The 13,377-nt window shown below is 31.9% G+C and overlaps 1 protein-coding gene across 1 annotated transcript in view; it reads right to left on the bottom strand.

Annotated features, from left to right (window-relative positions):
• Ptprq (protein tyrosine phosphatase receptor type Q) overlaps positions 1-13,377 on the bottom strand; it is a 217,497-nt gene that overhangs the window by 131,537 nt on the left and 72,583 nt on the right. Inside the window, exons 21-22 of the mRNA XM_033763494.1 lie at positions 4,787-4,947; positions 3,978-4,123 (exon numbers count right to left, since the gene is read on the bottom strand). Of these exons, the coding sequence (XP_033619385.1) occupies positions 3,978-4,123; positions 4,787-4,947 (307 nt within the window). The remainder of the gene's footprint in view (positions 1-3,977; positions 4,124-4,786; positions 4,948-13,377) is intronic.

Raw genomic sequence — 13,377 nt, 5'->3', positions numbered from 1 at the left:
ATAAGAAAAGGACTCAATGAGAAGGCCCATAATTCAATCCTTAATACCACACACATACACACACACACACACACACACACACACACACACATGAAGGAAGAAGAAAAAGACAGAAAGACAGAAAGAAAGATAAAAAGTCTAGCAGTAGTTAAGAAAAATATTTTGGCAATGGGTACTTATATAGGAAAATGTGATGACCATTGCACTCCTTAAAAGATAAGCAATTCTGAGATAAAAATGAATAAAAATAAAGAATACTGAACAGATCATAAGGAGAGATTTCCAAAGTAATTCTAAAATAGCTGGAAAGGAGTATTTCCAGTAATCATAAATCACATGATCTAAGATATACATTTTAATCTAGTTATTTAATTTTCAAATAATATGTTCTCTTTCAGCTAAAACCAGATCAGTGTTTTTTTTTTTCTTGACAAGCTACAAATATACTTGTGATGAATATCTTTAAATATTTACACTGAGCTTTTTTGGGGGGGCTACCAGGTGATTAAATATTTAAATGGAAGTCTCTATGTGCCTTTTCTTTAATAAAATGAAATCTATTATCATTTTGGCTTTTCTTTCTCAGTACTGAAGGTTGAACCCAGGGCTTTGCTCTCTGCCACTGAAATACACCCCCAGCCATTTTTTTAACAGTGCATATTTGCAAAGCATCATAGTTACATTTTCAGAGGCAGTTGGGACATGTATAATGAATATAGCATATCCTCATTTTTGATCCCTTATTTCACTCATCCATTTATCTAACGCTACTCTTTTGCTTATATAAACACAGTCCGATGGTATTTAGTAAAAGTTTTCAAACTTGATTAATCAACCAAAATCCATGTAGCACTTTTAAAAACATAAGACAGAGAATGTCCTCACGCTGAGGAGACATGTCATAAGATAATAAAAACTGAAGTGTAGAACTGAATGTTCTACACAAAACAAATGTGTGAAAACTGTAGGCAGAAAAAGATGCACTGCCAAGGGGCAATAGAGATTAAATCCACTAAGATAAGAAAGAAAGGTCATTCCAAATGACCTTTGAATGCTCCAAAATTATAACTAAGTACTGAATAGTGGTCTATTAAAATAATTTTATTCTTTTTATAAAAATATTTACTGAGCATTAAAACCATGCACGGCATTCAACATGGAATGGAGAGATAAAGGTCACTAGCCTTTTCTTCAAGGTGTATGTTATGATATAAGGGACCTAAGTGAGTGTGATCTGAAATAAGGGGCGGAATATAACACGATAGGCAGAGAACATTCTGCAATGTTTCACAGGAAGGAGAAAGAAGAGAAGGAACAAGAAAAAAAAACTATATACCTATTCACCTGCATGATTTTAATTCTGAGGAATTTTTCTACTCTAACAATCCAAAACAGAAAATCAAGTGTGAAGACACTGATGCTATTTTTAACATTAACTTAAAGAATACATTAAAGTAAGCATGAATATCAAGCTATATGAGACTACAGTTCTGAAAGGTTTCAACATCATTAGTCTGTGCTCTCTTGCAGCTGTCACACTTAAAAGCATTCTTACAATTACTTATTCTAACATAACTTAAGATATATGATAACTTATTCTAAGACAGGTGAATGGCAAATGGGATCATATTATATACCCACGTATGAATTAATAGGTTTAGAAGATCATGTTGAAACCATAGTTAGATCCTCATACTTGATTACTTAGATGTAGAAAAGGAGAGCCAAAATATAATCACGTACAATCCATAATTACATCATACAGAGGCAAAACCATTGCTAAGATTCAGAAGTATAGAAACCATTTTCAATGCTTTTATTAAGTCCACTCATGTACTACAAAAACATTTCATGTAGATAGAGCTCAATTGTTGTAACTGAAGGGTTCCAAAAGATACAGAGAAGAAGGGGGAGAGGGCGAGTGGAGAGAGGGATGAGAAATGATTTTAAAAATAAGAATTAAGAAATACTATGTACCAACTCCTCACAATGGATGTAATCATTTTGTACTGCAAACATGTACCAATAAAATAAAAAGAAAAATTTGAGATTTGAATGCCATTTGTGGTATAATGAAATACTGTTAACAATAGTGTAGGGAAAAATAAATTCCCTTACTAGTCTCCATTTTTCTTTCAAAAACAGCAGAACAAAGGCGGGCATGGTGGTGCATGCCTGTAATCCCAGTACTCGGGAGGCTGAGGCAGGAGAATCACTGTAAATTCGAGACCAGCCTGGGCTCAACTACATAGTGAGACTCTGTCTCAAAAACAAAGAAACAAACAAAAACAGCTGAACAAAGGAAACAGCATCTGTTCGATGTACGGAGAAGAAGATAACTGGACTTACCTTTTTCCTACTGTTCTTAAGATGCTTTATTAAAAAATCTTTGTCTATATGTATTTATCTTCAGGTTTTCAGTAAAACAGTTTTATTTTTGTGCATGAATTTTTAAATAATTAGACTTACACAACCCCCCCCCCCTTGAGAGGGAGTGGTGGAGAACCTATGGCCTATGTGGTGCAACAGGCCATTCATTATCACAGAAAGTTCTAAAAGGTTTGTCATCACTACCCTAAATCAACCTTTCTACTTTCCCTCTCTGCCCTAGAAGACTTGCAAAGTGCTGCCCTTACCCTATTCATTAGCCTACACTGCATTACAGTGGCACTAAGGCAAGCCTGCTATAGTCCAGGAGGGAGGTCATTAGTCACAGCTTACTCTAATGATTCTTGGTCTGTCAGTCACAAATGTGATTAGGCAACTCAGAAGTCTTATCTCCATCCTCCTTTTACTTAAAATATACAAAGAAATAAGCACTACCAAATTCACAATCAACAGACAGTCAATAGTTCCTAGGAAGAAAGTATGTATTCTGACATATTGAGGATAAAAAAGTGCTAAAGGTGTAGAGGAAATGGGAAGGGTAGGGGAAAGGTAATAAGGAAAAAGGAAAAAAAAATGAGAAAATGAAAAAATGGAAATAAAGTATTTGTAATTGGGAAAGGGAGGAGGGGGTTAAGGGAGGGCAGGGATAAGGGAAAAAAATGAGAATCAAGATCTGTCATGTAAAGAAAGGTACAATATCCCAATGATGAATGTAACTGTACTGTATACCTAAAATGTACCAATAAATTCAATGAGGAAAAAACGTATGCATTCTGTAAGTTGCACTATTTCTCCTAAATCAGTTTTTCAAATCATATTCTAATTCTCTCCACTTTTATTTTAATCACAACCAGTCAGATTTTGTTTTTTCCATGTATTTGGATTCCACGAAAATTTTAATTTTAAGAAATAATATGAGAAAAATATTAAGAAATATAATAAGAAAAAACTGAAGATATGTCTCTAAATGAAATACATTTTGATTACTTTTATAAGCACTATCACTCCCATAATAGCAAGGTCCCATCTGCAGAGTGTGCAGGCCCACAACCGCATATACCACAAATCCAATAACCATATTCCTATTGGTCTTCATTCTACCTGATACTGAACAATAACAATGTCCATTGTCGTGGTGACAGTAGCAACTTTTCTTGCCAATAATCTAAAATATTTTTAATAAATGAAAATACACAAATTCCAACATTAAAACTATATATACAGTGTACAAGCAGATGCAAATGTATTTCTAGCTAGGAAATGCCTTCAAGAATGAAAACACTCTGGAGAGCAGTTCTTGGAGGAAGCAGAAATGAGGGCCATTTTCACTTGCAAATGAAATTGATGCAGAAATGTGTGTGCATGTGTGTGTGTGTGTGTATGTGCATTTATATGTGTTTAGGGAGATTAAAATGCATCTGACATATCTGACATATCTGCCACCACATTTTTATATGCCATTAGAAGTTTTATAGAATGTTTTTGCACAATTATCAATTTTACATAAATAATGTCTTCTATCACTTAGAAATCTGTATTATCAAAACTAAGAATGTAAAAAATGTAGTAGGAGAAAATTTAGGTATTACCTGCATGAAAGTTCCTGAAGTATTTCTGTAATAAACAGAATAATGTTGTATAATCCCATTGGGTTTTGAAGGAGGTGTCCAAAAGAGAATTATTGATGTTGAACTGAGATTTACATAATGAACATCGTTAGGAGGGTCACTGGGTACTATAAAACAAAAAGTTAAAGAAAAAAACTATAACATCTCAAGTAATGTCTGAAATGTACAATTTCTACCTAAATTTGATAAATTAAACGTAGCTATTTTTCAAAACAACCTTAAATTAGGAATAATATCTATTTACATGTCAGAAATGAAACAAATCAGGAACACTGAGCCATTTCTTCACCACAGCAATAGTCAAGAAGGGAAAGATTCCTCCCTCATAAAATACTACCCTGCCTCTGAAATATGCACACTGATATGAAGTTGAAAACATCATAACAAATTTCCAACACAGAAGACACGACACAAAATTTTAACTTACAATTTTGAAAGGAATAATAAAGGTCAAAGGCAAACAGAGCTGACCTCCTGCATTTTACTCTGTGTCATTTAATAAACACAAAATTTTTATTGTCTGTCAAGTAAATACAGTGTTGAAAGCATTTATGAATATAAATTTATTTAATTCTCATAAGAACTCTGCAAGGTAAATATATTTTTCTATGTCCCAGATCACAGTTGAGGCACAGAAAGTTTAACTTGCTCTTCCAATCACTGACCTGGAAAGTGGATGCAGTTTAAAGGCTTAATAATTTCTTTTGATATTTGATACTTCTTTTCTGAATAGAATATGTTCTACTTGGCCTTCATCCATAGGAACTCACCTCCCTCTGGGGTTCTAAAATTAATGATAGTGCTTCTTGTTTTCCCATCACCGAATCTAGTGCTAGCTGTTACATAGGCACTATATTCAGCATTGTAGTCCAAATCCAAAAACTCTAATGCTGTTTCAGTTACATTAATTGCTCTTAATGATGATCTATTCCTAAAAGAGAAAAAAGGATATTAACTGTATAATTGACTTTTTAACTGAAAATTATCATGTCCTTTATTGTCACAAGTACATTAAAAATAAGCACAATCTATAGACAAAAAAATCAATCTAGATTAGTAGGACAAAAATGTCACTTATCCTGAAAATTAGTGGGTTTGATTTCTTCAATAAATGAATTTCATTTGCTTTGAAGGATATTCATTAAATCCTATGTCTATAAGATGTTCATAATTATGGTTGGCTTGGATCAATTTTAACATTATGTACTCATAGTAATTATAGTATTTTTATACTGATGCTTTAATTGTTCAAATATTTGTTCTTATAAAAGTTTAGCAAAATCTTATTTATACTACTCATTCATCAAATGAATCCATTTTATACATTTATAAAAGTGACTCAGACCAAACCAAAGAAATAATAAATATTGAATAGAAATACCTAAAATAGGGAATCTTTGGGTTATCTTTTACTTATTGAATAGAAGTAATTTTGAAAATAATGTATGTGTCACAAACTGGAAAGAAGAAAAAAGAGTTCACATCTCTTCCTCAAGCATTATCTTTAAAATATTTGTAAATACCGAATAGTTTCTCTGGTGTGAAAAACTAAAATAGTACTCAAGATCCTAATGGGACAATTAGCAATGTGAAATAGGAAGAAAAGAACCAAAGGTGTAGGGACAGTGAGAAGGATAGGGAAAGGGGAATAAGGGAAAAGGAAAAAAATATGAGAAAATGTAAAAATGGAATTAAAGTGTTGAAGGTGGGGAGGGGAGGAAGGGGTGAAGGGAGGGTGGGGACAAGGGGAAAAATGAGAACCAAGACCTGGCATGTAAAGGTACAAGATCCCAGTAATGAATGTAACTGTACTGTCTACCTAGAATGTACCAATAAATTCAATTTAAAATTTAAAAAAAATAAAAAAGTAAAGTATTTGTAAATGTCATTCCAGCAAAGAAAATAAGCCAAGCAAATATTGGCTCAAAATTCTTCAGGAAAGTACTAAAATTTCAGAAAGGGAAAAAAATCAAAAGAACAAAATGTTGCAAGTTAGATAGAATCCCAATTCTTTTTAAATTTCAGGCACTACCTCAATTTCAATAGTTTTGCAAGACTAATATCTAGACCCAAACAAAAAATGTATACAGTAGTGCTAAGTATAAGTAGTGCTAAATGTATACAGTAGTATATTTACAAAGTTATTAGATTTTTAAAAAAACAATAAAATCAATTATTAAACAATTTATATACAGCAGTATGATTTATATCATGGAAAAGGAACATCTCATGTAATCTCCTATTTTTCTTCCTTGAAAACACAAGAGCTCAAGAAGTAAACAAATGGCTACCCTACTAAATAGAAAATGTTTTTCTTTACCACTGACATACCTGAACCCTTGAATTATTAAAAGGGATAATAGAATTTATCTATAACCATAAATAGATAAATTTTACTCACAGTTTTATGATTACAAAAGTGCCAATATTCTCCAAATATAAATACAGGTATTGCTATTGTAAAAATAGTAGGATAGTATACAGTAGTGAAGAAAGTATGGATTCAGATTATGTGACTGAAGACCTGCAGGATTATCTAGGCCAGTGATGGCAAACATTTTAGTGCTTTAACAGCCCGCTGTGGCACATGTGCCATAGGTTCATCAATACTGATCTAGGCTATTCAGCAACTTGAAATAGTTTGAATAGGCATTTTCTTTCAGAAGCAATGGGGAGAATTTTCTTAACTTCACAGAGATAGCAGAAGATGGGATTTTAAAAATCTTAATGCTGTGTCTATTAGTCTCAGAAAAAGATGCCTTGTTGTAGAAATTTTACTCAATTCCATAAACCGGTTGTTCATAGATCAGTCATCACAATATACAGAAGAGATAATCCAGTTCAGATATCTAAAGCTATGAATACACAAAAGAACCTATTTTGTATTATACTTATTTTGAAGATTAATTCTCAAGCATGATTTTCAATGCCACCATGCACCACTGCCTTTTTGGCCTGATCTTCACAACAAAATAGTGAAGATAAGTCTGCACGTATGGAAAAAACAATGCAGTTTTTTTTTTCCATTCATAATGCAGAATCAAAATAACTACCTGGGAAATGCACACAAAACTAAATTTTGTCTCAAATGTATAGATACTTCAGTGAGAAGATTGTCTTTATAAGTTATCTTAATAAAAAAAAATCTCAGCAGTCCACTTCATTTGGCATATACAGATGAACCACTTACCATAAGAAATAAAACATGTTATCAAAAGTTGTTCCATATACTAATATGTTTTTATGTTTTGGGCTTGTTTTTCTTTTGGAGTTTGGAATTATGATTGATACTTTCATAATATAGAAAATATCTGACCAGGAATAAACTTTAAATGAAAAATTTAAGAATGTCTCTCAGGTATGCACAAGATGGTTTCAAATAAAACAGAATGAACGGGAAGGGAGAAAGAAAGAAAAAAGAGAAGCAAACTTCACTGAAAATCTAATTCCATGTCCCTTGATCCTAGTATCTATTACCAGATCAGTGGTGATACATCAAGCCATGGGATAAGGCATGAGATCTCTGCTCCCCAAGCAACCATCAGATGTACAGTCCTACCACTCTGAGAGTTCACTGCCTCTCCATGTAAGAAATCCAGCCTGAAACTACTTTTTTGAAGTTTTTTTTAAGTGTCTGTTTTCTTCTTATAAGGTTAAAATATTATAATAGAATTTTAGGGGTTCCATTATCATTTTTTACTCTCATATATAAAATACTTGTTCTGTATCTTGAATTTTTTCCTCTAAAGTTAATAAAAGACTATCATTATATTTTTATAGTTTCATAATTTGGATGAATCATAGTTAGCCATTATCTTATGAATTAAGATTTATAATTTTTCTCCTCTATTTCTTTAGCTATTCCTAACACATTTAGTAGTTATCCCTAGACAAATAGCTTTTCATAATGGTACTTTTATTTCTGCTGGTTAAATTGCATGGCTCTTAAGACAAATGGTTTGAATACTTTTTTAATTTAATGATTATTGATCCAAAATAATCACTATTCCAAATTTTAAATTATTATTATTACTTAGGATCACATCAACAATATGTGAGAGTGTTCATTTTGGCAAAGTCTCATACTAGTCTGGATAATATGAATCTGCTTACTTTCTGAAAATCAGATTTTTAAAAATCGAATCTTAGAAAATACAGAAACAACTCCAGATGTACTCAGCTACCTCATCCTTGACAAAGGAGTCAACCATCCTCACTGGAGGAAAGATAGCCTCTTTAATAAATGGTGTTGGAAAAACTGGATCTCAATCTGCCAAAGATTAAAATGAGACCCTTATTTTTCACCATGCACTAAACTAAAATCCAAATGGATTCAAGATCTAAATATTAAAAAAGAAACACTAAACTTGCTGGAAGATAAGTTAGGCAGTACTCTCAAAGACACTGGCATAGGAAAAGACTTTATGAACAAATCCTCAGTAGCACGGGAACTAGCAGAAAGAATTAACAACTGGGATCTCATCTTATTAAAAAGCTTCTGCACTGCAAAAGAAACCACCAAAAGAGCTAAGACACACCTCACAATAGGAAAAAAATTTTACCAGCTGTTCCTCAGACAAAGGACTATTATCTAGAATATATAAAGAACTAGAAAAAAATCAGGCCCCTCAAATATAAAGACCCAATTCAAAAATGGGCATCTGACATGAACAGACATTTCTCAGATAAACAAGTAAAAGCAGCAAATAAATATATGAAAAAAATGTTCAACATCACTGGTCATCTGAGAGATACAGGTAAAAACAATACTGAGATTACACCTCACCAGAGAAATCCTCACCAGGCTGCTATCAAGAAATCAAGAAATAACAAATGTTGGCAGGGTTGTGGGGAGAAAGGAACCGTTCTCAATTGTTGGTGGGAGAGCAGACTGGCGCAACCACTGTGAAAATCAATATAAAGATACCTCGAAGAACTAGGACAAGAGATTCCATTTCTCTCTGCTGTGTATCTTTCCAAAAGAATTAAAAGAATCATACCACAGCAATATATGTGCACCCATGGCACAGTTTGAAATAGCTAAAACTTGGAAACAGCTCAATTATCCATCAGTTGGAGACTGGATAAAGAAGATGTGGTTTTTCTATAAAATGGAATACTACTCAGCCATAAAGAATGAGAAACTAGAGTCATTCATAGGAAAATGGATGCATCCTGAGGCCATACTACTAAGTGAAATAAACAAGATGCATATATGTAAATACCAAATAGTTTCTCTGGTGTGAAAGACTAAAAGTTGTGAATAAGATCCGAATTGTATACTTGACAATGTGAAATAGGAAGAAAAGGGCTGAGGACGTGGGGAAAATGGAAAGAGTAGGGGAAAGAAAATAAGGGAAAAGAAAAAATATGAGAAAATGAAAAAATGGAAACAAAATCTTTGTAAATAGGGTAGGGTAGAAAGGGTGAAGGGAAGGCAAGGGTATGGGGAAAAAAGGAGAACCAAGACCTGTCATGTAAAGATACAAGGTTCCAATGATAAACAACCATACTATATACTTAAAAGGTATCAATAAACTCAATGAGAAAAAAAAGAAAAATATCTAATCTTCATTTGAATGCTCTCAATCATGAGTGAGAAGGAATGTCCTGTCCTACGTTTATTGATCATTATAGTTCATTTGTAAAAGCAACTCATTCACATATTTTCTTTTCTATCTTCCATTATAGTGTTTTCAATATTGAACAGTGTATGTCTGAATTAGGGAGTATTGTTCTTTATATAGTGTACCAAACAAAAATAAAAAATTAAATCTAACTCATATAGCAAAAGTCATAAACTGGAAAAAGAAGGTATCTAATGTTAAACAGTATTTAATTTAGAATATATCTTTTCAGCATCATCCAATTTAAAAAATTATAAGAAAATTTAAGGGCTGTTTTCAGTGCAATCATTTCACTGATTAATTCTAAATCTAAAAAGTATTTTAAAATTAAAATTTACTTGGGGCCAGGGATTTAGCTCAGTAACACCATGCCTGCCTTGTAAGTGCCAGGTCTTGAGTTGTATCCCCAGTATGAAAAAAAAACAAAAAAACAAAAAAAGAAAGTAAACAATTAAAGCTTACTTAAACTTAGGAAATCAAATCTCAGAAATTATTCTAAAGAAATATGAGATGCAGTTTTTTTTAAATTCTTTGTTCATGAGTAATACCAAGAAAATGTCTTGGGTTGGAATTAATGCACTCTTAGAAAAAGCTATTTCCTAATTAATTCTTTTTTTCAAAAAAACAGACCACATCTTGACATTTAAGTCATAAAGGAAATTCTACAGCATAAAAGCAGTTTCAATAGTTTATCAAATTATTTATCCACCTCATATCTTCCATTCCATGACAAGCAAAAATTATCTATGAACAAATCTTGAAATCAAATCTATGTAGAAAGATTTAAACAGATTTTCCCATTTTCCTAACTATGAATATGCATCCTTTCATAGACAAGGTATGAGATATTGTGAAAGGTCATGGTCTTAATTCTACTCCTTATCACTTGATATTTTGTTCCATGTGAGTAATCTAAACTAATCGTAAATCCATCTTTGTCTGAGATTGCCTCTATGAATTTACTTTCAAACATTTAATCTGTAATTATGTAGATATTTTAACTTAATTCTTTCACTCACCCTAGATCCCCCAAACATTGTTGACATTCATTTCGTTATCAAGTTACTTTCTTCCTTATATGAACCAGTGATGTTCACTGATTTTTCCACTGTAATGAAACCTCTGTATTGTACATTCCTTTAGAACAATTACTCTGCACCTTAGTAGCATCTGAATGTGAATAATTATACTTTAAACAGCTCCAAACTAGCAAGTCATGAAAGTATGCACATTCCCAAAGCCCTTCTAGAATCTTAGAGATAATCTGAATCAGAGTAGGGTATTCATTTTTTGTTACTGTAATTTATTGTCATTTTTGTCATTTGGTGGGCTGAGTGATTTGGTTTATATTATCTTAGTAGAAAAACCATTGACAAAATTACAAGAAAATGCCACTAAAGAGAATGAAGTAAAAAAAATAATAGAGTAGAATGATCTTGGAGCAGATTCAAGGAATTAGGATCCAGAAGACAAGACAGACTGCTGTGTCTGGAAGAGAGAGATTTTTATTACCTGAGAAAAAATGCAAAGGATAAGGATGCAAATGAGTTGAATGGCTCTAGAGGCAAGTTGAGGCAACAAAAATTTTGAGATAACCACCTCAATTTTCAGTTTACAATGAAAGCTGAGTTTATCGGCTGTGAGTGACATTACTGAGAATTTGCAAGGGGCTTGAGGACAAAGAAGACAAATTAGATTAATGTCTGAGGACAACAAGAAGAGTAAAATAATTACCTGAGATACTCAAAGCTCAATAAGGTTGGAAAAAACAAGACTTGGATGTATAATATACTGTATTGTCTTTCCTTAGTTCATCAAACATTTATTGAGTAACTAAAATGTATCAGTTACCATATTCTGTTATAGGAAAATGAAAAATACAACCTCTGATTTCAAGGGGTTTGTTGACATATAGATAGAAGATAAATTCCCAGTAGGACTCAAAAATTTGAGCCAAATACATTTTGTTAAATTACACCTTATGAGAAATTTGTAGCTTCTTCGCACATGTTTTAAAATTTATTGTCATAAAATTGTTCAAAATATTCTATTATCATTTAATTTTTATCTCTCACTGAGTTTATTGGTACATTTTAGGTGTACAGTACAGTTACATTCATCATTGGGATCTTGTACCTTTACATAACAGATCGTGGTTCTCATTTTTTCCCCTTATCCCTGCCCTCTCTTCACCCCCTCCTCCCCTCCCCCTTTATAAACACTTTATTTAATTTTAAGTAGGTATGAGTATGTTGTCATTTTCCTTAACATTAAGTTCTACTGTTCCTCTTTTCTCTAAGTCTATCTAATTCCTCTCTAACTCCACTTTCTCTTCTCCCTTTTAAAAATTTTTAAGTTAAATTTTATGATTTAATTTTCATATCAAACTATATCTGACTAATTATTTATCTTTTCATACATGTCTGCTTGAAGATTTTTCTGTTCTTGTATAATAAAGCTGAAAGTATAGCCTTTGATATTTAAAGCATCGTGCATTCAATATTGGAATACATTTTTTACTACATAGAAGACACTTTTAGTGAACAATCAATATAGAATAATAATAATTTTGGCCTAAATTTAATTGTATTCAAATGAAGAGAAGGTTTACAATTATTTTACAGGATTTTAATAGTATAATGTTCAAAATATTTTCTACTGAGAAATTAAGCTGGTTATATTTCAATAAATAAAGTTACAAAATTAATTTATGGTTAAAAACACCTTTTTTATAAATTTATTAAGAAGCTAGAAAAATATCTTTTCCTTCCTCCACTTACCAGTGAAGTTGAGATAAAAATGTTCTCTAAAAAGAGAATATTTCTCTAAAAGCCAAGGTGATGTAAAATACTTTATATATAGCAAATCTTAAAAAAAACAGTCGAAGACAAATTGTGTGTCACTAAAAGCTTTTAAATTATAATTATAAATACGGAGAAGCTGAAAGAAAATCCCCAAATCAAAGTTTGTTCAAGTAAATCAGTGTCCTCTCAACTTAATGAAAGCCATTTTCTTTTGTTCTTTTTCAGGGTTTTTTAGCTATTTATTTTTTTCCATTAAATTTATAGGTACATTTTAGGTATATAGTACAGTTACATTCGTCACTGTGATCTTGTAACTTTACATGATGCATCTTGGTTCTTGTTTTTTCCCCATTCCCCTGCCCTCCCTGCACCCCTCCATCCTTCCCTATTTACAAACACTTTGTTTCCATTTTTTCCTTTTCTTATATTTTTCTTTTCCTTTCTTTCCTTTTCCCTGCCCCTCCCACTTCCTCTACTCCTTTAGACCTTTTCTTCCTATTTCACACACTTTTTATTCTTTTTCAGTAGTTCCAAATATATCATAACCACACTCATTTCTCATTAACAAAGCTTAGGAAAATATTAAATTTCCATCACAATTTCTCTAGTTGGGGCCCTATAATTTAATTAAATGATACCAAATGTAAGTCTTTGCTTTAAACCTTTTTAAACACAAGGATTGTGTTTTAATCTTAAATTTGAAATAATGTCACTTCTAGTTCATACTAAAGAACAAAATTTCGAACACTTTTCTCTTGGGTTAGAATAAAAAGCAATGAAAACTGATTCGCATGAAAAAGTTGAAGAATAGAAATATATCTGGATTTATTTGCTATTCCAGTATTTGAACAAGCAGAACAAGCAGAAGCCACAGCAGACAATATGGAATTTATTTTATCTTTATTTTTTGTGATATACATACATATATGT

The sequence above is a fragment of the Fukomys damarensis genome, unplaced genomic scaffold, assembly GCF_012274545.1.
Source record: "Fukomys damarensis isolate Sample0158 unplaced genomic scaffold, DMR_v1.0_HiC HiC_scaffold_15, whole genome shotgun sequence".
In the NCBI taxonomy this organism is placed as follows: Eukaryota; Metazoa; Chordata; class Mammalia; order Rodentia; family Bathyergidae; genus Fukomys; species Fukomys damarensis.
This window is presented reverse-complemented; position numbering and strand designations above follow the sequence as displayed.